Source organism: Microchirus variegatus (genome assembly GCF_963457635.1).
Source record: "Microchirus variegatus genome assembly, chromosome: 8".
Taxonomy (NCBI): domain Eukaryota; kingdom Metazoa; phylum Chordata; class Actinopteri; order Pleuronectiformes; family Soleidae; genus Microchirus; species Microchirus variegatus.
This window is the reverse complement of record NC_139809.1, coordinates 11,748,082-11,770,754: the sequence shown is the minus strand read 5'-3', so window position 1 is coordinate 11,770,754 and position 22,673 is coordinate 11,748,082. Positions and strand designations below refer to the sequence as shown.

Sequence of the window (22,673 nt, the reverse complement as noted above, 5' to 3'; positions counted from 1 at the left end):
CCGTTTACCGCTCCAAATCTGCATTACAGTTTTCATTCTAACAACATGGTAATAGTATGGTATTAATTTTGTAAAATGGAGGTAATATTACGCCAATGGAATTCCCAACTTCCCAACATTTGAACCTCCACCACCATATTCACAAACTTCAAAAAGTCAAAGTTTTCGGAAATTCCCGAGGTCAGGACGTACCTGTGCACGACTTTCCCACGTCAAGTTTACGAGTTCTAAAGCTGGTAACGAGCTGTGTGTTAAGGCCCTGGTATACTGTACTTCTGCGCACAAGCTGCATCGTGTGTCGTGGACCCTGGTATACCCTGGTAAGGATCGGGTGATGATCCTTGGCAACTACTTCTTCTTCTGTGGTGGAAATATTTTTTCTGCAAGGAAATTTAGTTTGCGCATTAGGTCCACTGTGGGCGGAAGTGTACCAGGGCCTTAAGGGTGCTTTCACACCTATAGTATAGTCCAATAGATTGCTTTGGTCCGCACCAGTCAGAAAATTTTTACAATGCAGCAAACAGAAGTGGGTAAGGTTTGCTTTCACATATGCATAGTTCTAAACGAACCAAAACAGACCGCGAAGACCATCGGCACCGGAACCAAACTAACTCCGGATTTCCACCAGGTGCGTCAGATGCTGGGCTTCACGCGGTGGGGATTGAGGCTGGGCAGAGGATGTCGCAAAACCACCACGGAAGCGCCCGGTGGAAATTCGGGGTAATCCCGTATCTCACCTCATATCCATAATGCACTAAACTAGACTGTTACGTCCCATTTGGCTTGGTTGCTTTCACACCAGAGGAACCGTACCAAAGTAGAGCGTATTAAGCGGTCAGAGACCACCCCTTCAGGTAGGTCTCGGACAGATTGATTTGTTGCGCACCAAAGTACGGAGATTACATTCACACCGAACCAAGGGACCAAACAGGTTTGCTGCGCACCAAATGCTGTAGGTGTGAAAGCTCTTAAGTTGACCTTCTGGTTTTACTTCCATAGAAAGCCCTTCTCCTCCTGCACATGCTGGGCCTCAGTTTTGCATTTTGCACCTTTAGAAAGGAACACTGAGTTGAACTGGTACTGATAACTGTAAAGCTTACTATACTGGAGTCATTTTGTAACAGCCAGAGAGTCATTCAGACGGTTATTACCTTACAGTTGAGACAGACAGAGACTGCCTTTATTTCAGCAGCAACCAAAATGCTCTTTTACGTCACCAGCGACTGAATTATGTCACAAAGAGGCTGAAGGTGCTGTTAAAAATAGGCCCGTTCTATGTTTGTCTTTGCGTCTGTAAAAATAGAAAAGGAGTCAGATTTAATTAGCCGGTACACTTGCGGCTACATGGCAGACAAAACAAGGACTCCGCGCAGTAGACGGCTAAGAAGTGGAGCATGACACCCTCTGTTAGTTGTGCTAACAGAGTTTAACAGAAGCTTGCTGCGGTTGGCTGACTCTGAAGACAGTGGCTACAGGCACATCTGTAAGGTTCGCAGGCCAGAAAGTCCTCCAGCAAAATATGCATTTAACTCCACATTCAGTTCACTCACATGAAAACTAAACCTCGCCTGCTCCCGCTCACATAAACCCGCCGTTCTCAATTCAATTTCCTAAGGAATTTTATTTTCTCCCAAATTGTTTTTGACATTAGCAATACTCACGTAAGGAATTAAACGCTAAATAAACAAAAGTGTACGAGATGTTCACCAAAGCTGCGGACCACATTTCGAGACCCTAGTGATTAATATCACCCTCATATGTTGTCTTTCCCTCTCTTTGTCTATTATAATGCGCACACACACACACACACACACACACACACACACATCCTAATGAATGTACCATCTGAAGCTCATGTGCAGTGCTCTTTACTGCAGTCAGCAGAAAAACACGCCTGCGTTAAACGCTTCACTCAGCAGAAAGTCCACTGACGTCGTCTCTACGGCTCACAGACGCTCTGCCAGAAGCTTCTGACCGCACGTGTTCTTAAACACTCGGATCACTGAGACAAAATGTGTTGCAACACGGTCGCGTTTCAATGGATTTTACAGTTTTTATAGTGTGGTGTGGGAGGATGTTGACACCATAAAGCAAAAAAAACATCTTATCCTAGACCTAAGCAGGTACTTCTTGTGCCTTAACCTAATCACAGGTTACTCACTGTGCTTCACCACAATTATAACCAGTCTGCGAATAATTGCTCCTCACTAAACACAATTAGGAATGCACTCTAGTTGTGTGGGAATGTTGTTTTTAGGAGACGGGGTTGAATAATCTCGCACCACAGCGTACAAACACATTAACCCCGGCGTCATTTCACGGGAATTTGATAAAGAAAAGTGGGGGCAATGTCCCTTAATCTCACAGTGTTCGGAACAAAACTGGAACAGAGGGTAAAAAACAATCCAGCACAGACCAAGGTTATCTGGATGTGACGGTAATGACAAATCCTCGCAACTGTGAGGCTCCGTGTGTTTGGAAAAGAGTAACTCTTATTCCTCAAATCGATCTAACGTACTCCATTCGGCTTTGGACACACTCGGCATACAGAGAGAGGTATTCATTGATGGGCTTTTGGGTCAACAACAAAAATAGAGAATATTACCAGCTCTATACGAGGACTAATAATAAAAAAAAAAATATGGACAGACTGAATGGAAAATAGAAATCAATAATGGAACAATCAGCTTGAGAAATTAGTTTCTGCGATGACTTGGAGCGACGCCCATTTTCATCTCTTTTCCATGTTGCTACTCACTTTCTATTAATGGAAGCATCTTCTGAGTTGAAACAACTGTACACACACACACACACACACACAATCACACGCACACACACTATGGGAGCTCTGAGTTTAATCTGCCCAGCTGCCATCCTGTGAATTGGTTGTGAACCATAAGGCCAAGCAATTTACTCCTCACAAAGGCCATTCCACACCACCAAGCAATGGCCACGTGTGTGTGTGTGTGTGTGTGTGTGTGTGTGTGTGTGTGTGTGTGTGTGTGTGTGTGTGTGTGTGTGTGTGTGTGTGTGTGTGTGTGTGTGTGTGTGTGTGTGTGTGTGTGTACATGTGTCTGCGAGGACACGTTTTGGTTCAAACCCATCTCTGTGAGGACATTCTGACCTTGTGAGTGAGTGAATTTTGGCCGGTCGTCACAAGTTTAAAGGTATTTTTTTTTTTTAGGGTTGGAATTGGGTTCGGGTTAAGGGTTAGTGTCATGCATTCAGCTGTGCTAGTAAGTGTTATGGTAACGTGTCCTCACTGAGAACGATGTACAGGAATGTGTGTGTGTGTGTGTAGCTGGTATTCCTTATGTTGTGGGGACACAGTCACATTAAGGGGTTTTGTCTTCCTTATGAGGACAAAAATCAAGTCTCTGTAACATAAACAACTACATTTTAAGGTCGGGGTTAAGGGTTAGGATTAGGTCAGAAGTAATTATGGTTAAAGTCTCAAGGAAATTAATGTAAGCCAATCCCATGTCCTCTGAAGTCATGGAAACCAGTGTGTGTGTGTGTGTATGTGAGCTCACACATATGATTAAATTGAGGGGTGGAATGGATGTCGTGTGTGTGTGCGTGCGTGGGGGATAAAGAGCGCTGCAGTTGGATAGATGATAGGGATACAGAGTGACAGGGCTGAAGGGGTGAAAGCAAAATGAGAGGAGGGTGCCGGAAATTGAGGGAGGGAGGGAGTTAAATGCACTGTTTACAGGGAGGTGAGGAAAGATGGACGGATAGAATCCGACAGAGGGAAAAGGTTGTTTAGCCCGTGTTACGCTGTCAGATAAATAAGCTGCGGAAGGGAATCGCTTGTCGCCGCTGCAAAAGCTGTGATAATTAAACTTCCACTGAAATTCCACATGGACATTTCTTCAACTACTACAGCAATGGCCTGCCACTTAAAGGTGCATTATGTAATAAATGTAAAGCAACTGGCCGTAAAATCCTCCTAATATGTCACAGAGACTCAGGAATAATGTTCATATAACAAACTGAATTCACCAACAACAACAGTACAGACAAAATATTTGGATTAAAAAAATATATTTTGCAGACTGCAAATCATGTTTATGTCTTGAAATCATGTTTTGGCATGTGGCGCCACCTACCGCCGTCTACCAATCATTGCAGTCAGTAGAGTCTCAGCTGCCGAGCATCCACCAGGTTTTCAGTTACGTCTGAGCTACAATGGCGGAGAAAACGAAAACCTAAAAGACCTCTGTATTTTGAATTTGAGCGTAGTAACCATTTTTAGCCACATTCTTACATGTGGCGCCTTTAATATGACATTATGAGAGGTTTCTGTATGTTTTTTTCAATTAATAGACTAATTTTGCATCATAAACCCGTTTATATTGTGAATATTATTATCGTTACATATATAAAAAAAAACACTTTTATTTTAAAATGACGTGAAATATCCTCCTACTTGAGCCTTGATCAGCTATTTTGAAAATGTATACAACCTTGATTTTCAACTACATAGACTAACATTTCATGGACCAAACAATCAATAAATTACACATCTATGGTACATTATAAACCCATATTTTCAGCTGCAATTGCAAATGGGTGGAGCAGAATGTGGTTGTGGCACAGGCTACACTCTGGTTCGATTGTCCAGCAGAGAAGACAAACACACGACACCACAGAAGACTCTGGCTCCCTCGTGACGAGACTCTGGGAGGACGAAAACGACAGCAGCCCTAATACCTCTGTGCCCCTTTACACCACCGCCATGGGTGGTTAAGCCCTCTCCTCCCCGTCACCCATCACATCTGTCGCCTGTATCTCCCCGAGAGCTTCGTCAGTGACTGTGTTCACTTCTCTGGAGACAACATCTGGCTAACCTTTCCCAGTACAAGCAGGCAGAGCCTGTGGCCTCAGGCCTTTGCCTTCAAACTCTTGTGTCTCTCATTTGCATGCAAGGTGTTCACCAGCCCGCCGCAGCCTCGCGGGAGCACTGGCATCAGCCTGCACTCTCAGCCATGTCTTTAACAGTCACCTCAGTTATAAGCTGCGACTTCTGCGGAGACTTTACAGCCATGAGGGCATTCTTCCAATTACTGCAGTTGATTGTGCTTAGATCGTGTGTTGCGCTTAACAACAACACAAACCCCCTTCGCCTCAGCCCGGCAGTGAAGTTTAAGCGACGTGCACCGATCAACCACAACAGAGAAAAGGTAAACCTTTTAAATTACCATCAAAATCACGTTACACAGCTCATCCTCCAAGGACAAAATGAACAGAATCCAGACAGCAGACGTATGTACGTAGAGGCCCTGGATTCCACATCCTATTACTTTTTGTCTCTACAGCTGTTTATTAGACATGGACTGTGGAAAATGTCGAGAACTTTGGGTCTGAGCAGTTTCCGGAGTTTGCCGTCTGGGTCAGAAATCCAAACAGCAGATACATTTCAGGAACAAAGGGGCTCTCTCTCTCTAAAACACAGCGACAACAGATCAGGCCGTGATCTGCAGAGGAGAATACAAATCTATGTAAAAGTCACTTTTGTACTTTCTCTGGAACTTCTGACAAGTCCTCAGTTACACTTCCAGATAGTGTCAGTGTGAGTTAATGTGAGAACACTGTGGATAATTCACAGTGTTCTGCCTCCTTCGTGCTTAAGCCACCACTTCTATTTCCTCCCTCTCCCTCCAAAAAATGTCCGGACCAAGATTTCTGGACATTTTCCAGAACTCAAGTCTAAGACACAGACTATAGACTGGAAACTAAAAACATTACTGGCCTTCCTAAGATGAAATCATGTACATTTGAGAGCTGAAACAATTAAGCTTTTCTCATAATTAAAACAAGATTTCTGATTGTTTTACCTTCTTAAATGTGAATATGTTCTGGTTTCTTTGCTCCACATAACAAAGAAATCATTCAAACTGAATCAATTTGGTTTGTGGACAAAACAAGACATTCGAGAACATCATCATTTTTGAATCGTTTAGACGTTTTACTAAAAATTAGAGCCGATTACACACGATCGAAACAGTGAGAATTGACATACTTCCGCTTGTGATTTAATCACCTCGGGATTATTGAGCCTTTACAACTGAGAGGGATGATTCTTATGCAAATATTAGGGTTCATTTAAGTATGGAAATTAAGATGCCATCAAGATAATCTACAGAGTCCATGCTCTGCTGTGCATTTAAACACATTTCTAATGAAGATACACATCCGCCGCCGCAGCCTCATTAAAAAAAACACACAAACTAAACCTACAAACATGTTATGATGTAATGCGGACGGCGACGAGTCAAATAAGTCACGAAGTGGGGATCACAAGTCTCCACTTGAGAAGAACGATCGCCTAGGCAACCTGGCGTGAATTTTATTAGCAGGCACGTGAGCGTTTACATTAAGCCACCGTGTTCTTTATAATGCAGATAATTCATAATAAAAACCCGCACCTGCATCACGGTTGGTTCTGACCTTGCTCGTGTGTATCGTTTGCATACTGTGTCTTTTTCTTACTCGAGTTGTGTTGTTGAAACTGCATTGTTTGCATTGTTTAGCTGAAATGCGTGACCTTGTTGTTGTGCTGCCTTCTTGGCCAGGTCACACTTTTTTATGTCAATGAGGCTTAATGCATAAAAAGTGAGTGTGGGGGGGGGGGGATTGTTTGGTGCTTTTATGCTTTTAAGGAAATGCCATTCCAACGCAAGGGCCTGTAATTGTTTTAAACGGCGTTGTTCATTTTGCATATTATTATTAGTTGTCACTTTGTCTCCACTCTGCAGGGAAACCTGCAGCCTATGGCAGTTACCTGAGGGCTCCATAAAAGCAGAGAATAATAATAATAATAATAATAACATATCAAGGTGAAAACGGTTGAAGACGCATATTTTTCTTGTTTTAAATCGACTACATTTGATGTGTTTTCACACGGCAAATACACAAAAGATAAACAAGACATTCTTTCCACGACAAAAGGTAAAAAATGTAACGCACAATGAGCATCCTGACGCGGGGGCAGGAGGTATAAACCAGAGTAATCCGTTCTTAAAGTGACACTAAAATGATTGTCATTTACAATATAAATCACTATGAAATGACCGCTTTCAAAAACAAAAAAAGGGACAAAATGAGGTGTATATTACTCAAAATTAGCTTGTCAAAACAAGAACAAATATCTAACCTCAATGAATGCACAAATGCCTCAAAATGAGTGTATTCTCGCTAATAACAAGTGCATTTTTCTTGATTTAAATGAAATATATGAGGCCTATTGACTCAATATGATTTTTAAATATTCTTAAATTAAGATAATGCTCGTGCCATCATCTCAATGGAGTCATTATGTGACGGCTATGGTTCACAACAATGTGAAGTGATTTGCGAGCGATGGTCATTTTAATACGTGGGATTACAAAACTCTATTAGTTTGAGTGCTTTGGCCAAAGCTGATCAACAGAAGTACATGTCGATGTCCATGTAACCATTAAAAGTGACGTCATGTCTCACAAATTGTGGGCACAATTATATTGTTGTTGTTTTTTTTGTAATACCGACTGGAGAAATGCACAATTTTATTTTAGGAGTCGTTTCAATCCCATTCACACGCGCTCTGTTATGATTTCCATGGACGTGAAGTTTAGGGGAGCTAAGCAGCTTACGACCGCTGCCGTGTTGAGGAAAATAAAAATCCCATTTTTAATCCCTGAATGCTGGGGAAAGCGATGTGGATTAGAATCATTCACATTTTTCTGATGGTGTGGTCATGCAGGAGGCCTGTGATATGCTGTAAGAGCTCCTTAAAGCTTCAGTACGAAGGATCACTATAGAAAAATTTGGTATTCAAGTCTCAACCACAGGTTGTTGAAAATACTTACTTATAAATGATGGCCTATGGGGTTTTTCCTTTGTTCTCTGTCCTGAGTTCCTCTCACCAGTTGGTTGAAGATAGACAGACATTTTGGTTTGGTACACTATGTATTTTTTTAGCATTTCCATTTGGAATAGTACCAGAAAACAAGCCCCAACCATTCCATTTTTTGGTACCCTTCCCTTGGGGTACCAGAGGAATGGTACAGTATCGTACGAGTGGAGCTCGACCCATGACAGTCAGCTGATTTGGTGACAGAAAAGCATAACTCCCTTGCTACCGGTGTTTCTTATATTCTCATACAAAGTTTGACATCTTGATGAGACAAACGGCCACAAAACCAAGTTATGTCACGTTCGATGTGGTAAAATGTGACCCTACATATCTCACCGACACGACCACCAAAAACACAAGCTTGACCGACCGCTTTACAGTCCCAAACTGTACCGTACTGTACCAAACCGAGCTGCACCATCTCCTTCTCCAATATCTCCAAGGCTGGGAACTGAACGTTGAGTTAATGTATGCAAGGGGACCTCCATAACTCACATATATGTGCAATAGAACCACTCTATGGGAGCTATAATGATGTCAAACCTACCCCAGCTTTGGTTGACCACCGAATATGAGAAAGCAATGATTCTAAAAGGAAACCAGAGAGGTTAGAATCAGCACGTGCCACCGTACTGTAGCTTGTTTATAGTTTAAAATGAGCTGTGTGTTGAGTGTTTTTCATTGATGTTATAAAGTGTCATAAATCTAAATTTCCACAGCAGTGAAGACAAACCAATTGGCGTCTTGTCAGGAGAACCACAGTAATGATGGTCGTTTTGCAGAATTGCACGTTCCCTCCTCTGGTGGAGCTGGTCAGTCAGGACGTATACATCATTTGATATTCAGTGTGTGCTGAAATGTGCGATATGAAGGAGGAGGAGTGACATTAAGTGAAAGATGACTGAAAAGAGAGATGGAAATGCAAGAGGGGGGGGTGTAGTGAGAGGCGAGTGAAAAAGTATCTGCAGGGGAAATTACATCAAGTCCTCCATCTTTCACTCTGGGCACAGTAAAACCTACCTCTTCACATCATTAATCTCTCTCCATCTTTGCCTTTCTCCTCCATCCATTTACCATTTCATTATCCCCATCTCATTCCCTCCTTCCTCATCTTCCCCCCCCCCCCCCCTTCCCTCCTTCTCTCTCTCTGCTGCCTTTCCACACTTTGTAAATCATCCAATCAGGCCTGATGTAGACCCAATCATGACAGGGGCCAGAGGCCAAGCGCAGACAAACTGGGATGAGGCGTGTCCAACCATGAGGATGGAACGGGGGGAGGGAAAAACAGCTGGATGAACAGAGGTATTCTGTGATTGAAGGAGACACAGAAAAAACGGGGGCTTTGCAGAGGAAGCGACCAGAACAGTGCTGTCACAACACAAGTCATAACACGCTCAGAATGGGTTTATACATTATATCGGTGTTAGGATAACGCATTCAGGTCACTTTAACCTTGACCTTTGATGAGCAATACGTCATACGTGCTGTCCAAGTCAATGTTTGAGTGACATTTGAGAAGGAATTCCCCAAGACTATCTTGGGAAGAATGGGATCAATGGGCAACTCAAAAAAGCGACTGCCTGTCGCCAAAGCTGAGGCTTTAAAAAAAAAGGATGCACCGAGTGTTGTGTTGCTGAGGAGACATCGCATCATCTCCGCTTATGAAACGTGAAACAGTGGAAGCAAATTCTTTAATCCAGTGTGTGTGTCTCTGCCAGGGAGCGAACACCTGCTAACAGCTGTCTTCACACATCAGTCTGATGCCCTTTCAACACACACAAACACACACACACAGGTTTGTGCAGCTATTCTTCTTCAGACACTGCACTAATGGTGCATTCACACCAGCTCAAGCTCGTTTGCTCGGAAAGTCCAGCAAACTTTGGTCCGCCTTAAAAACGTAGGTCTCGCAAGAAGTGGACTACAACACAGGGCATTGTGGGTAAACACAACCAAAACATGCCCCGCATTAACCAACAGATGAGCGAGTTTTCTTGTTCATTGTCTCGTCTTCTCCTTCAGTAATTCTTGATGCAGCGCCACCTCAGGGCAAGGAGGGGAATATGTTACCGAAAAGGTTCGGACTACAACCGAACTTTCATTTATGTTATCCCTGACTTTAACCATAACCAGTTATTGCCTAACCCAAACCTCAACTTGGTAACCATTCAAATCTGGACCAGTTCCTCTGGAATGAGGCTTAGGACCAGGACTATTTCTGTACAGTATGCCAGAAAAAGCAACAAATACAAGTACACACACATGGCAGGTGAGAGCAGTCTTTTCAGTTTCCTCTCTGAGATCAAATATGCTTCCCACTGGTGCAGCTTTAAACGACAGCATTTTTGCATCACATCGTGCATAATGATGACACCCTTGGAAAAGTTGCAGGATATGTACTACTTAATCTGCCAAGGAAAACAAATGTAAGGTTTAAAGGTTTTATAACTCAATATTTCCTCATAAATTAAGCTGCGTGATTACAACAACAACAGTGCTGCTGCTCAGTGTGGGAGTGTTTTTGATAAGAAAAGTAAAGAAATTCAACCGAGTTGATTTTGCACTGAATTGCTGTTGTGGAGTTTTTAATAACAGCAGCAAATTATAGGATATGCAATAAAATGTTTATTTTAAAAAAAAAGAAAACCTTTAAATAAACTCCATGAAGAAAGAATACACACACACACATACACGCATATACACACACACACACACTAAAGCTGCATTTAATGGAACACTCATTATTTTAAACTGCCTCATTGCACAGAACGACCGTTATTTGCCAGCAGGGTTTTGCGAGCGTCGGTGATCAATGCCATTTCATTTCTCCACCGTTTCCCAGTCGTTGTGCTCAGCTAGGCTAAAGACAATGTGGTATAAAAAGGACACACTGATATCAATCTGATATCAATCTTCTTATTTGAGTCAATGAGACAATGAAGCAGCTGCTCCCTCCGAAAACAAAACGAGCTCAGTATCTTCTGGCGTAAATGGCCACAGAGCAGCATTTAAATATCTCATATTTAAAGTCCCCACAACATGAATAACAGGGAATATTTGTTTCATTCTTTGGTCTAAATTGTGTCCCAAATGCTCTTCCGTGAGACTGATGGATGGAAGAACGCGTCTTCTGATAAGAATTGCAGAATTTACAGAAAGTACTCCAGAGTGCACTTTGTCCGAGCGTATTTGAATTTTACACATGACCTACACGCTCATCAGTCAATAAAGCTCTGTGCCAGCATACTAGCCGATCAATACTAAACCATTTATGGCTAATGGAGGCACAGATAATGACACAATATCACAACATGCACTGTGTATTACAGTACAGTACAAACAGGGACCGACCAACGTTCCAGTCCAATTCAAACCTGATGGATAATGGCTTTTTAAAAACAATACTGTCTGATACGGAATGAGCTACGAAATAATAACAACAATTATTGTCTGTATTGCAATATTTATTTAAAATTTTAGAATAGCAGGACTTTTTTTGCACTGCAGAAAAGGGAAAAAACGCTTTTGAGAACAGTTTTAAGTGAAAAAAGAAAAATGTTATATATAAAATATTAATAAATCATGAGGTCCTGGAATGACTGGACAGGCGCAGGCTGCCCATTGTGTCATTTCAAAATAAATCAGTGTTTGACGGCGAGCTAGACAGCTACGGAAGAGCTAACAAATCTCAAAAGTCATGCTGTTTTAATCTCATAATTCTGAGAAAGAGTCAGAATTCTGACTTTAATCTCATAATTCTTGCTGTTTTAATCTCAGAATTCTGAGAAAAAGTTAAAATTCTGACTGCTTTCACAGTTACCAAGATGAGCACTAGAATTGGGTAAAAATAGCAGACTATACAAACACAGGACTTCTGTTAATATTAATACATGAATATCCTCAGATGACATTTCTGTTGTGGGTGTATGTGTGTGTGTGTGTTGCTCTGCCTTCTGACTGCAGTCGACCACCGAGGCGTGTTCAAGCGAGATGCAGCTCACTCACACACACACACACACACACACACACACCAGCTTATGCTGATTTCACAGACCGTAAACACCAAAGCAACAATTGTCAAATGTGCTGATAACACTGACAGCTTCTTACCTGCAGCTCTGTAACAACACAACACACAGATGTATTCTCACGGGAGATCATGGCAGTTCTACGGCACAGTGGTTCCTGGTGGTAAATAGCTGTTCCTTCAGCGCTGATCATTACTATTGCTGCGGCTTTATCAAAGCAGCAAAAGCTTTTTACGCCTTGATTTTAAAAAACGTGGGCGACCACAGACACTTTGGAACTGACTTTTAGTGTTTCAACCCTGAGAAAGTATCTCATAGAAACCCACGTGATTTAACGAGACTTCGGGACGTAAACAAACATGAAGGTGGATTGCCGGCGGTAGGTGGATTTTGTGTTGTGGATTAAGTCATGGCTGAATCAACTTTGCTTGTACAAGTTACGGTTCTAAATAAAACTATGCAATACTCTCTCAGTGGTTATTGCAGGGTTCTGCTCACAACGCCAATTGCTGTCAAGTCGTACTAAGGATTTGAACTTAGGAAGACTCTGGCCAAATCACTACGGGATAATTTGGCCAAATAATCTGTTCAAATCAGGCTAAAATCGGAAGCACCCACATTTGTTGGAAAGGCCAGATCGGAACCGAAAACTGTCAAATTATCCTCTAGTGTGGGGCAGACTTTATAAATATAAAAAAGTAGACGTAATCTTTCGGTTTGCTTGTTGAAGCTAACAAGGATTTATGAATATGCTGAGTAGCCACCAGAGGGTGACGCTGCTGGTTCCAGAGGAAAATTAGCCCACGTCTTTCTCGATTTATAACGTCAGTAAACATCCCCTAAAGGAGTAAATAGTCTCAGTCGCTATAGTTTCAGGTCATCGTCAATTTTGTACATTAGTTTCTCACTGTAAGGAAAATAGATGATGCATGCAACTGCACACCAGTGTGATTGACAGTTGCTATCATCCAATTAGACCCTTCATTTCCTGGATGCAAATCCTCAACATCGTCTTTGCGAGACTTGAAATTCTTATACTAAAAAGGAGGCCATCGGCCCAGTTACGGTTAGCGGTGTCATTTCACTGCACAGTGAGCAGCTCTGAACTCTGTATCAGCTCTAATAAACCACACAGAGAGTGATTTCACCGAAGCCTCCAGGAACCTTAACTCTCACAATATCTGTGACTCACCTCCGCCTGTTCTTATATCACAATACACACACACTCACACACTCACACACAGGCTGCCTATATGTTACTGCCACGCACAGCAGAGCCTCCTGTTGCCCCTAGCAACTCCCTACCAAGACCATGGAGAGCTGGGGGGGAAAATTGAGATGCAAGGTGTGTGTGTATGTGCGCGTGTGAGCACTTGCATGCGAGGGAGGTTTTCTTTAGTTTTTTTTTTTATCTCGTAGGAGACGATTAATATAGAAGTAACAAGCTTTACTATTGTGCACGAACGACACTAGCGCTGCACTGACCACGCTGTCCCTGTGCACAGCCTTAGGAAACCCCGCCTACCTTACCCAAGGAGAGTGGTGTGTGTGTGTGTGTGATTAATGCCTGACTCAGTCTTTCTGAGTTGAACACAAATAACATGTATGGACAGCACTACACATGTATATACAGGATGAGATGCACAAAGGACTCGCATCACAGATTCATGTATAAATGCAAGAACACATCCGCCGTCATGAAACGTTAAAACAAAATTTATCTATTCATGTGTCCATTTAGAAATATCTCTCGCGCTTTCTCGCTCGCACACACACACACACACACACACACACACACACAGAGGAAATGGAGAACACAGACTGAACATGAGAAGCACTTAACCCCAACCCTTTCTTCCCCTCTGTCATAAAAAAAACTCCACACTGCTTGAAATAACACACTTGGCTCATCTAGAACAGTAGCAGTACACAACACAACTAATACTAGTATGCTTTGTATTTATCTGCAAATAAAACAAGGGTTCCCTTACCAAACATCCAACTGATCATCTAGATTATCTAGACTGCTTGGTTGTGGAAAATGCGTCTTAAAAAAGCATATTTTTTAATGCTTTGCAGAGGTGTTGACAACCCTACAAAGCCTAAGGAATGTAAACAGGAACTACACTTCTCAAACAGATGCCAGGTTCACCACATGCCTCTGCCAACCTTTTTCCCCAAACGTGTTTTTTCCCCCAGTTTGTGTCCCAAAACTGAGGCGTTGATACCTACAAAAGTCATCAATCTTCCCCATTTCAGTTTTTGAGGTGAGGCGAGGCAGGACACGCATTTACATAAACATGTTTTGACAGCCCAGTGCCTGAGCTGGGATATTCGCATGGACGTGATTTGATTGGCTGATGCCGGTGTTGCCTTTTTGCAAAAAAAAAGTCGAGCTTTTCTCAACTTCCCGAGAGCACGCGGTTTCAAGCGAAGCAGTGGAACCGCAGTACGTAGCATTATTCTGTTTACAGTGAGTGAGCTGCCTTTCTGGTGAAGCCTGCTATGTGAACACATGACTACACACAGTTACGGTCTAAACCCCCAAAATACACTAGTTGCCGAACGGATGCACTGATCCGCACAACTCTGCCAGTTTGCACTGCTTTTCCACACGGCTGGACAGCTGGAGTTGCGAGACTAGGTTTTCTTGCACTAGTTCTCACAAAGGAAGTACACTGTATTAGCACGTTTCCACTAGCTAAACTCGACTCAACTCGGCACAGTTGTGATATCAATGTGTCACATACGCTGACATTTAATCATCTCTTGCTGCTACACTCGGTTAAAGAATGGGTATCGCTGACATTAAAATGACTGCGTTTGTACAGTGCACGGTCTGTTGACTCTTTAAAAGAGCTTTACAATGTGTGCCTCGTCCCCGTCCGTCCCCCCCTTCATTCACACACTCACACAGTGATGGTGCAGCGTCAGCAGCAGCAGTTAGGAGCTGCTCAAGGACACTGGGAAACCAGAGGGCTTCTTCTTCTTCTTCTTCTTCATCATCATTACATTACATTACATCATCACTCTTCCTGAAACCTTCCTAAAACTAAAGAAAGACTAAATGGATAAGAATTGAATGACCACTTAATACTATTTTTACTAATAACTTATTTTTTAAGTTTATCAGTTGTTTAAGGTAACCAGTTACCGGCAGCCCATCAATCACTTTCAGTAAAGAACAGTGGAACTGCTTGGGTTGTTGTTTTTTGGAACGTTTGGTGCAAATTACTGCATATTTTGTGTATAAAGCACATTAATTGAGTGATGCACAATATTATCTCCACATATTGATGTCGGCAAACACACCAGGATCCTCCGATATGACCAATTACGACAATAGTAGGCCAAATAGGCCGTTACTTCCTTCACTTCTATACTGGTGCCCTCTACAACTACTATTCCCCCCCCCCCCCCCCAATATATTGGCATATCAGATATTGGCAAAAAAGTCCAATATTGTGCATTTCTTCTTTAATTATTTAATGGAAATCATTTAAACAATCAGGGTTAATACGACTTACATGCACATCAGTAATGTCTTGGTGTGCATGTGTGCAAAAAAACCTTGCATTGTGCTCTCTTTAAATTCTATAAATATATCTGACCCAGGCTTGCTCTCTGCTGCTGCTGCTACAGTAGATGTAGTAGTGTGTGTGTGTGTGTGTGTGTGTGTGTGTGTGTGTGTGTGTGTGTGTGTGTGTGTGTGTGTGTGTGTGTGTGTGTGCATGTGTGGGTGTGCATGTGGGAAGGATAATACACAGTAGACAAGCCGCCAGCTACAGTCTGGTAGATTCAGCTGCACACAACATCGCAGTCTGAAATTAACACCCTGGGCTGTATGCGTTTGTGTGTTTGTGTGAGAGTGTGTGTGTGTGTGTGATCCGCACATCAAGCTGCGTTGAGTTGAAAATGCTTAAAGCGCTCCGTTTCTAGGAACACGTCTCTTCCATAAGCAATGTGCGTCACGGGAATCATGCGTGTGTGCGAGGATCACGGGTTGCAACAGTTGCTTTGGAAACTCTCGGCTGTCACTGGACGACACCACAGGTGCGTGGGTGACGTCACGGCCGATGTCAACAACAATGTCACAATGCATGAGAACACGGAGGAGCGAATACTCGGCGCGCGACGCACTTCCCGTCTCCACCTCGCAGATCAAATACGCCGATCGCTTGCAATGCAAACACACACACACACACACACTTGCACACCGGCAGTGACCCCACTACCACTCAGGTAAGCAAACACTGTATTAAGTCTCCATCACCATGGCAATGTGCTGCTGAGCCAACACTATCACCAACATGGGAATAGAAAAAAAGTCCACTATTTAAAGAGCACTTCTCGCTTATATTTTCAGAGCAGAAATAATGTGGATGTAATACAACGAAATTGTCTATAATTGTGCGACTGACCAACGAAAAGTGGGTTTTTAAGCAAATGACTGAAATAGCTCTATATACTGTAAGACTTATCATTCCAGAATGATTGGAGTGTGTGCATTGAAGAGAAGTGCATCATCTGCATAGAGAAGAACAGTAATGACGATAAAAACAAGCCCATTATCACCTTAGGGTTTTAATATGGGTTATTCTACGATATGCTATTTAATATTTGTCATCAAATCTCGTTTTCTGTGATTGTTTCTCTACTTCATCATTGCTCATTTTAAAGTTGTGGTCATGTCCTAGCAGTGCCGACATCCAAACCGATCAAGACCAAATGTGACGAATGACTGGTGGTCATTAAATATGCTGGAAGGAAATGAAGGATTTATCACTGGATATATTTAACTCGAGCTGATTGAGGTTTTTCTGGGACAAAAAAGTGAAGTTTTGTGCCGGGATTTTACTAAAAGAAAAACACCAAGTTGAATATTTGGTATCGTGCGTGCTTCCCAGTAGAGTCTGTCTATCCGTCTGTCTGTCTCAGTTGTCAGAGAGAGTGAAGCTGACTGAAGAGGAATTCACTGCCTGTCTCTTCTTTTAGAGAAACACACTCACACACTGCACATATCTGATTCTCTGTGACACACAAACACACACACACACAGAGGGCGTGAGAGAGAGATCTGAATTTCCAGCATGTCTCGTCAAATAGCAGGAGGCAGCAGGTTCCATGTGTTCTTGCCAGGTCGAACAGATCAGAACACATTCTTCCACAGTGGGAAAAGGGCAGAGCAGCCGCCGCCTTTGCACCTCAGTAGGTGGAAGAAACACCTTTACAACACGGCAGAGGACTCGCGTTAACAGAGATGACAGCGACGGTTGTATTAGAATGCATTAGTCCTCGACATGAGTGCTCGTGTAGGAGGTAAAAGAAAGAAAGAAAAGTAGGTAGGTAGGTGAATCCAACAGCCAAGGTACAAATATTCTTGACAGGGAGTTAAAAAACCACCAAACACTGGTCCCCACTCAAAGCACCACTCACAGCTCACCACCTCCACATAATACATGTCAGTGTGGAGTGTTTACAGGTGAGTGCTAATGACAGAGCCCACAATAAACATGAAAAGTAATCTATCATTGCAGTAAATACGTACCGCAGAAGCTGCGATAGACGGGTTTTCTGCATACATAGTTGAAAACTGAGTTTAATCCGCAGATTATAATAATAATAATAAACACATTTTCCCGTGTCTGTGGTAAACACTATACAACAAGTCCATATCTGCAGATTCTCTTTCAGGCTGTTTTTAAGGTTTCTTTGCAGCACAGGCAGCTGTTACAGGTGTTGGAGTAACACTCACACAATTTCGTCGATTTGCGGCCATAGTCCGACTAAGACCTACGTCTGACTCCGCCTCCATAGGTGGCGCTGTATCGCTCTAGCAGGTATTGAATCAGTTTCCTGTTGACCTTTACCCCACAGAAAATCAACGTCACAAATCCAGTCCGACTAAGTGTTCACAGGCAGGAAGTAATCGCACTATGAATCGCGTTATCCAGTTACGTTAGTCCCATTAAGACGAGCTTGACTTTAGTAGGACTGTCGTGTTTACATGACATGAAGAAAACTAAATTATCTGACTTTCAACACGCGTGTAAACTAGTGCTGTCAAGCGTTAACGCGTCAACGGCGTTTAACCGCGTCAACGTTAACGCATGACACGTCTCCATGACGACTGACCGGAAAAAAGACGCGCGTGACGTCATGAGTCTCTAAAGTAGCGCTAAACTTACACAGGTACGCTGGTGACTTGTAGCGCTGCTCTTTTCGTTTAATAAACTGCCCGCTCCAGTTCCACTGTAGGTGTGCTAACCGGCGCTAAAAGGCGCTAATGCAGCTAACGGAGCTAACTGGTAAACGGTGCCTGGACTCCGGTGTCGCGGCACGTAAAACATGACGTCATTCGCGTCATTTTCCGGTCAGTCGTCATGGAAACGCGTCCTGCGTTAACGCGCCTTAACCTTTTGCACAGCACTAGTGTAAACGCACTGAATCGTTCCACCTAAGGGACCTGTGTGTGCGCATTAGCTGTAGCAGAACAGCCAATAGGAGCTCAGGCTCTCTCTGGACGTCCGTGTGATTGGTCCGACTTAGATATGAGGCCCAGAGGAGATGCAGGAGAGTCATTCTCTCCCAGATCGCTTGATTTACCGAGGAGCTTTCGATCAATAATGCCAAAGAAAATCCTGTTTACTGTACCTTTAAATGAGACCTATGGGGCTGACAAACACACACACACACACACCAAACACACACACAAATTAGAGCCTTCAGGCAGAGTTTGTGAAACAGATCCTCAGGAATGTGATAAAGAGCAACACAACAAGCTCCATCAGGACCATCTCGAGCAGCACACACACACACACGCACGCACGCACGCACGCACGCACACACACGTAACATCCAGCTGTCTAAATGTGTTGACAGGGCAGGTCTGCCGAGAATAGCTATGGCACGACAGAGGAGCCTGAGAGAGCAAGATCCCAGCCAAAAAGCTGCCACATTAACGCCCCTGCGTTCGTTTGCAGAGCTGCACAGTGTCCCGCTGATATTTCACTGTCACCGTTTAACTCGTGCACTTCCTCCGGAGAAATCGGCTCACCGATGAAGAGCCACCGTTAGCCCCTTTGGCTGCTTTACAGTGACGGAGGGACAGGCTGACAGCACTTCGGGAAAGTTGGCCTTTTAATAATGGAAGTGCTGCATGGTGCAGCGCTGGGTGTGTACGCGATTCAACACGAGCTGTCACTTTGGTTCAACGCACACCAGAAATAAGTGTGTTTCAGCATAAATGTCATAATAAAAAAATAAAAAAATGAAATAACAGCTTAAAAATAAAGCCCCTTAAGGGGGAGAATGTGGTTACACTTACCGGGACAGACATTTTGGCTGGTGCCGTCACTCTGGCTGCTGTCTCCTGGCGTTAACGCACACGGTGGTGGCGGCGGCGGTCTCACGTACACAGACGTCGCTACTTTTGTCCACAATAAAAAAACGAGGTTTTCTTCACTCACGGCTCCAACAGTCCAGTGTCACTCCTCCATCTTTCATACTTTGTATGCCGAGCTGAGCTCCGGAGGAAGAGGTGGTGGTGGTGGTGGTGGTGGAGTGCTGGAAACACGCAGCCGACGTGGGGGGCGAAAAGTGTGGCGAGCGGTGGAGAAGGTGTCTGCGGTAAAAAAGAGGCAAAGGCAGCGGCAGCGGACGCCTGAATGTCCAGCGAACCAGACGCCGGTCTCTCCTCCTCCTCCTCCTCCTTCTTCTCCTTCTCCCTCTGTCACGCTCCAACTATTAGGGGGAAAAAAGCCAGAATATAAAGGCAGTTGTGACGTGACAGGACAGTCGCGTTGACAGGTTCGTGTGTCGCGGGAACGGGAGCACAGCACCGCCTAGAGCCGCTGCCTGCTGCCGAAGAGCCGACCTTCCACAGGGACGAGCCCGTCCACGCTTAAAGGGACCGCCTCTCACGGGCAAAAACACACACATTCATATCACAAACCCTGAGAATTCCGCACGTGTGTCAGCTTGTCCACATCTGCAAATCACTCTTGTTTTTGTAACCCTGGCTGCACACCACTCTCTGTTCTGTTTTTACTGTGCTGGACGATACAGCAGCAAACCTTTAAAGCAGGGGCCTCACATTCAAAATGACCTGGGGGCCAGAGAACTTCTAATGTGGTCAGGAGCGGCCAGAGCAAGTGGGAAAAGTTCAAAACAATTCAGGATAAATGTATTTATTATTATTAGTGATTAGAAATGAAAATGATATTTTTTTTTTTACAAATATTTAGGATGACATCGCACACCATTTCAAAGTAAAACCCCATTGATGACCCAAAATTAATCTGTAAACAGACAGAAATAAAACAGAGTTCAATCAAAATATACAGGTAGACAATTGTAATTAAAACACTAGACAGGCTTGTATATCATTAAATGTTGAATTTAATTATTTCAAAATGAGTGTACGACCGCAGGACATTGATTGCCGGGCTGATAGTTTGAGACCCCTGCTTTAAAGGGTGTGTGTGTGTGTGTGTGTGTGTGTGTGTGTGTTTGTGTGTTAAATGTGTAAAAACTACAGCTAAAGTCAAAGCATTGTGTCATCTCTGAGGTTCTGTGGCCTGCAAAGAAGTAAAGAATTGACAAAAGTGGTTACAGGAACGTTTTGGGAACCAAAAGAGAACGTTCAGACAAAGGTTGTATGAAGGTTCTGACAAAGAACCAACATGTGCAACCAAAAACTAAGGTTTGGAAAATCTTTCCGTACAAACCACAGTAGAACCTAGAGGGGAACCTTCAGGTAACGTTCCAAGAACACAATTTGGGAACCAAAAGAGAACATTCAAACAAAGGTTGGATGAAGGTTCTGACATAAAAAAAAAATTTGCAACCAAAGACTAAGGTTTGGAAAATATTTCCATATAAACCACAGGAGAACCTAGAGGGGAACCTTCAGGTAATATTCCCAGAACATTAGGTGGGTAGGAGCTTCACTGCTATCCATGGACAGTTGATAAAAAATGGACGTGGGAAAACAAATTCCTGTTTTGAACCCTTGAGATTTCTGCAATTTGACACCTGCAAATAAGGTGACCTCCTCATAAGGTCATTCCTTATGAGGAGGTCATTCCTATGAGGAGGTCATTCCCTATGAGGAGGTCATTCCTATGAGGAGGTCATTCCCTATGAGGAAGTCATTCCCTACGAGGAGGTCATTCCTTATGAGGAGGTCGTTCCCTATGAGGGGGTCATTCCTTAAAAGGAGGTCATTCCCTATGAGGAGGTCATTCCCTACAAGGAGGTCATTCCCTATGAGGAGGTCATTCCTATGAGGAGGTCATTCCCTACAAGGAGATCATTCCCTATGAGGAGGTCATTCCCTGTGAGGAGATCATTCCCTACAAGGAGGTCATTCCCTATGAGGAGGTCATTCCCTGTGAGGAGGTCATTCCCTACGAGGAGGTCATTCCCTATGAGGAGGTCATTCCCTACGAGGAGGTCATTCCCTATGAGGAGGTCATTCCCTACGAGGAGGTAATTCCCTATGAGGAGGTCATTCCTATGAGGAGGTCATTCCCTACAAGGAGGTCATTCCCTATGAGGAGGTCATTCCCTGTGAGGATGCCATTCCTTATGAGGAGGTCATTCCCTATGTGGAGGTCATTCCTTATGAGGTCATTCCCTATGAGGAGGTCATTCCCTATGAGGAGGTCATTCCTTATGAGGAGGTCATTCCCTATGTGGAGGTCATTCCTTATGAGGTCATTCCCTATGAGGAGGTCATTCCCTATGAGGAGGTCATTCCCTATGAGGAGGTCATTCCTTATGAGGAGGTCATTCCCTATGTGGAGGTCATTCCTTATGAGGTCATTCCCTATGAGGAGGTAATTCCCTATGAGGAGGTCATTCCCTGTGAGGAGGCCATTCCTTATGTGGAGGTCATTCCCTATGAGTTCTGCGCTTGAGTTTCTCATGAAGTATGAACTGTCCTGGCCAGAACTAACTTTATTCTTGTTCTTGCCAGAGCAATAAGAACACATTTCTTTGTTCTTGTGCAGTATGTACCGGCGTTTAGCCAACTCAGCTGTTTTTTTTCTGGTGCCTCCATTTGGAAAAAAATCAATGAAAAATGACAGACAGACTTAAAGAGACTGATAGACTCGACAAACTCACCCCCCTTAGATTGTTTTCTCCACTTGCAGCGCTTTCAGTGTTGCGAATGAAACTTTCGGCCCTCATTTAAATTTCCCCCTATTGTGTGCAACCACAAATGGACGGGAAATGGACAGTCAGCAGAGGGAGAATGGTGTTGCAGAGTCCAGCTGTTTCCCTGTGTGAGGTTGGGAGTAAATGCAGCTGCTGCAGGTTGGTCCCAGTTTGTATGAATATTTGTTGGTTCTTTATTGAATTCCAGCAAATCAAATCATCCATTTTCTGCCGCTTTTACCTCCACATAATGGGTTGCAAGGAGTTGCTGTGCCAATCTCAGCTGACATAGGGCGATAGGCGGGGTACACCCTGGACAGTAAAATAACTAAATTTCTATGAAAATTATATGGGGGAGTAAGGAGATAGGATAGTCTGTGTGTTTGTTCTTGGGGCAGAATGGATGGACGTTCAATAAATGATGTTCATTTAGAATCTCTTATTATTGAAAAATAATGGCAGTGACGTTCAACGCGTGTTTTATTTATCGCTCGCTGGTGGAAGGTACAGGAACATCTAATCTTCTCTATCTCATTTTCACACACATAAACACCACTACAAGCAAAAAAATATTACATCAA

At 43.4% G+C, this 22,673-nt stretch overlaps 1 protein-coding gene across 1 annotated transcript in view; it reads right to left on the bottom strand.

The window, feature by feature from the left end:
* The window catches only part of bcar1 (BCAR1 scaffold protein, Cas family member), a 78,086-nt gene extending 58,697 nt beyond the window's left edge, over positions 1-19,389 (bottom strand). The window contains exon 1 of the mRNA XM_083894196.1: positions 19,256-19,389. Coding sequence (XP_083750322.1) covers positions 19,256-19,267 — 12 coding nt within the window. The 5' untranslated portion in view covers positions 19,268-19,389. The remainder of the gene's footprint in view (positions 1-19,255) is intronic.
* Positions 19,390-22,673: the final 3,284 nt, after the last annotated feature.